Here is a 3437-nt window from a genome sequence, read left to right as displayed (position 1 = left end):
CGGGCAAACCTTGTGAAATGTATCTATATGTAAAATGTTCCAAAAAATCCTGCGTTACAAGCTTACACGTGTAAATTTTAGTAAAATAGTATAGGGCCATTTGTGATCTGGATAAAAATGAGAAAATTATAGTGCCACAATTCAAGTCTTAAATTTATACCATTTTTATTTTCTCATTTTCAACAGAGGTTGCATCTCATCATATTAAAGTTTGCGAAATTTCTCATGAGTAAATATCGACTCGAACCTATGTGCCTGATTCGATTGGAAATATACAAAACCCTAAAAATATGTTTTTTTCACAAAGTTTTAGAAGGTACAGTGGATAGACAAGAATCCTGCATCATCAATCAATCAATGTTTTAGATCGGATCGGATGGATCAATCAGCGTGACACCATCAACCAAAATATTTACTATGAATCAACGCTACGTAGGTAACGTACACTACCCATCGATTTCGCGCGACCAGGCAACAGTAGCCAGCTGAGCATGGCTCGCGTCCTCCGCACCTCCGTCGTGGCGCCCTCGCCGTCGACTGCGGGCGCGACACTTCCCGAGCGCTCTCTCCCGCTCACCTACATGGACGCCATGTGGCTCCACACCTCCCCCGTAGAGCGGGTCTTCCTCTTCCACCGCGCGCACGAGCACGACGACGATGACGACGCCGGTGCCCTCCTCTCCAACCTCGAGGACTCGTTGTCCGAGGCGCTCCGCTCCTTCTACCCGCTCGCCGGCCGCCTCCGCCTCACCCCCGGCACGTCAAACCGGCACGAGCTCCACTACCATCCGGGCGACGGCGTCAGCTTCACCGTGGACGAGTACGCTCACGTCGGCGTGGACGAGCTCGCCGTGGACGAGCCGACGGAGCTTGCCAGGATCGCCCCGCTCGTGCCGCGGCTGCCGGAGGGCGGCGCGGTGCTGGCTCTGCAGGTCACCCTGCTGCGCCGTGGCGGCCTCGCCGTTGGCGTGACCGTCCACCATGCCGCCTGCGACGGCGCGTGCTCCACGCACTTCCTCCACACGTGGGCGTGGGCGGCAGCGTCCCGCGGCGCCACCATCGCGCCGGAGCCCCCCGTCATCGGCCGCACCTTCATCCGCGACCGCGACGACCTTTACGACGCCTTCGCCGCCCCCAGGCCGTACAGGGACCGCGACGGGAAGCTCCTCAGGTCGCCCGACGCCGTCGTGGACAAGCTCCTCGCCACGTTCGTGCTGTCCGAGGACCTCCTGCGGAGCATCAAGGACACGGTAGCCCGCGAGGCGGCGCGCCGTGGCGTGTCGCCGCTGCCGCCTCCCGCCACGTCCACCGTAGCGACGTACGGCTTCATCTGGCACTGCTACTACCGCGCGAAAGAAAGCAGCGCCGGCGGCGGTAACGACGATCGCGCCTACGCCATGTTCGCCGCAGACCACCGCGCGCGGCTGGACCCGCCGGTCCCCGCAACGTACCTCGGCAACTGCTTAGGCCTCTGCTTCGCCACGGCGAGCAAGAAGGAGATCACCGCCGCCGGCGCGGGAGGCCTCTTGGCGGCGTGCTCGGCGGTGGCCACGGCCATCGACGAGGCGACGCGCCCGGGCGGCGGCGACGGCGGGCGGGGCAGCTGGGACGCGTGCCTGGAGCGCGTCGTGGAGGCGTACGGCGCCGGGGTCCCGCTGACGCTGGCGGGGTCGCCCAGGTTCCGGGTGTACGACGTGGACTTCGGGTTCGGGAGGCCCGCCAAGGTGGACATCGTGTCTGTGGCGAGGACCGGCGCGATGTCGGTGGCCGAGGGCCGCGGCGGCGCCGGCGGGACGGAGGTGGGCATCTCGCTCCCGCCGGACGGCATGCGCAGGTTCCGGAGGTGCTTCGCCGACGCCGTCGCGTGCCTCTCGTCGACGTCGCCCGTGAAGCTGGCTGGCGCAGGTTTGTCGTCAGAACTCAGAAAGTCTATTTTCTTGTCTCGAGATGGTCAAGTCTTCCCTCTTCTCACGGTCAAGTCTTCTTCACTCCTTTCCTTTCTTTTGCAGATGCTACATAACGGAACGTTGTTAATGGAGTAGCTGTGTTCCATGTATATAAAAATAAAAGAAGACGTACGAGTACGTATATTCCTTTTGTTGCATCGGCAGGTCTTCGGAGGTGTCATCTTCAGCTGGCAAGAGTGACATTTTCAGGCTAGGGACTATGCTATGCACGTGTCGATTTGCCCTTGGCCTTTCAAGTTTCAACACTACGTACTATACTCCCTTCATTTCTAAATATAAGTCTTTTTAAAGATTTCAATACAGATTACATATAGAGTAAAATGAGTGAGTCTATATGCTAAAATGCGTTTATATACATCCATATGTAGTTCATATTGAAATCTCTAAAATGTCTTATACTCCGTATTTAGAAAGGGAGGCAGTATTTGTTTATATTTTCCGTAGAATATTTTTTTTGATGATTGTGCATAGATTTTATACGGTCTTAATGTTGAGTGTTGCTTCACCTACAACACAAGTCCAGTACGACATTAGATATAGACATCGCTGGTTCACTAGTAGAAAACTGACCTTTCATCCGGAGCACTAGTACCGGCCGGGTTTGGGCCTGGGACTAATATTGCAACTTGATGCAACATCGTCACGGGTCCAATGTAACATCAGATGGGTTTCAATTATATGTACATTAATTCCGTTTACTATTTCTTAGGTGACCGAAGAACGTAAACATTTCCAAGTCACCATTGACGTTCATTTATTCAGACTATAGGATATGTGATTGTGTAAAGATGACAAAATCTTGATTTATCGTATGAGTTATCGATAGAAAATAGCCACTTCAGAATACCACAGGTTGTATGCAGATGATAATGTGGAGCCCGCCAAATAAAGGTGAAATTGGTTAGGATAATTTTTGACTAAATCGAATATAAATTCCATAGTGCAGGATATTGGTAAGAAATTTTTGATACCTGGACACGATTAGATTTGAGTCCGAATCGGTTTTTTTGGATATGTTATGGTATTTGCTAATATGTCATGATATAGGATAAAATGATTTTCAAGCCGTATGATCAGACCTTTTAAAATTGCTTTTCCAATTTATTGATAAAAGAAACTTGCAATATGTGGTTGTTATCTTTTGGCTATGAGCAAGTGCATATGCTTGCTAATGTATATCCTACTACGTACCTTATAGTGGCAGAGCATCACACCCTAACAACTATCTTTCTTTTCGCAAAAAAATACCGACTATCTTTCTAATCCCAATGTACAGTTGCGCCCCAATGTTACCTCAGGTATACCCTAATATTATACTCAATAATCACCGTGTGATTTCAGAATTCCCAAAGTATGATTTATAACATGAACAAGATTCAATCTAAAGTAAAGAAACATACATGCAGAAGCACTTCATACAATTCAACACCACTAATAAACCCCAATATCACAATCGTGCCCGACAACTAA

General features: G+C 51.2%; 1 protein-coding gene across 1 annotated transcript; it reads left to right on the top strand.

Annotated features, from left to right (window-relative positions):
* Positions 1 to 491: 491 nt before the first annotated feature.
* LOC123170803 (phenolic glucoside malonyltransferase 1-like) lies at positions 492 to 2020 on the top strand. Its single transcript, XM_044588558.1, has 2 exons — positions 492 to 1905; positions 2010 to 2020. Exons 1-2 carry the CDS (start codon positions 492 to 494, stop codon positions 2018 to 2020), a joined length of 1425 nt encoding a protein of 474 aa, XP_044444493.1.
* The last annotated feature ends 1417 nt before the right edge of the window (positions 2021 to 3437 follow it).

The sequence above is a fragment of the Triticum aestivum genome, chromosome 7D, assembly GCF_018294505.1.
Source record: "Triticum aestivum cultivar Chinese Spring chromosome 7D, IWGSC CS RefSeq v2.1, whole genome shotgun sequence".
Lineage (NCBI taxonomy): Eukaryota > Viridiplantae > Streptophyta > Magnoliopsida > Poales > Poaceae > Triticum > Triticum aestivum.
Note: the sequence above shows the minus strand (reverse complement) of the source record. Positions and strands in the feature narration are given on the sequence as shown.

Bases quoted from the DNA above. Each gene is read 5' to 3' on its own strand.
- LOC123170803 (XM_044588558.1), top strand. From the start codon at position 492: ATGGCTCGCGTCCTCCGCACCTCCGTCGTGGCGCCCTCGCCGTCGACT.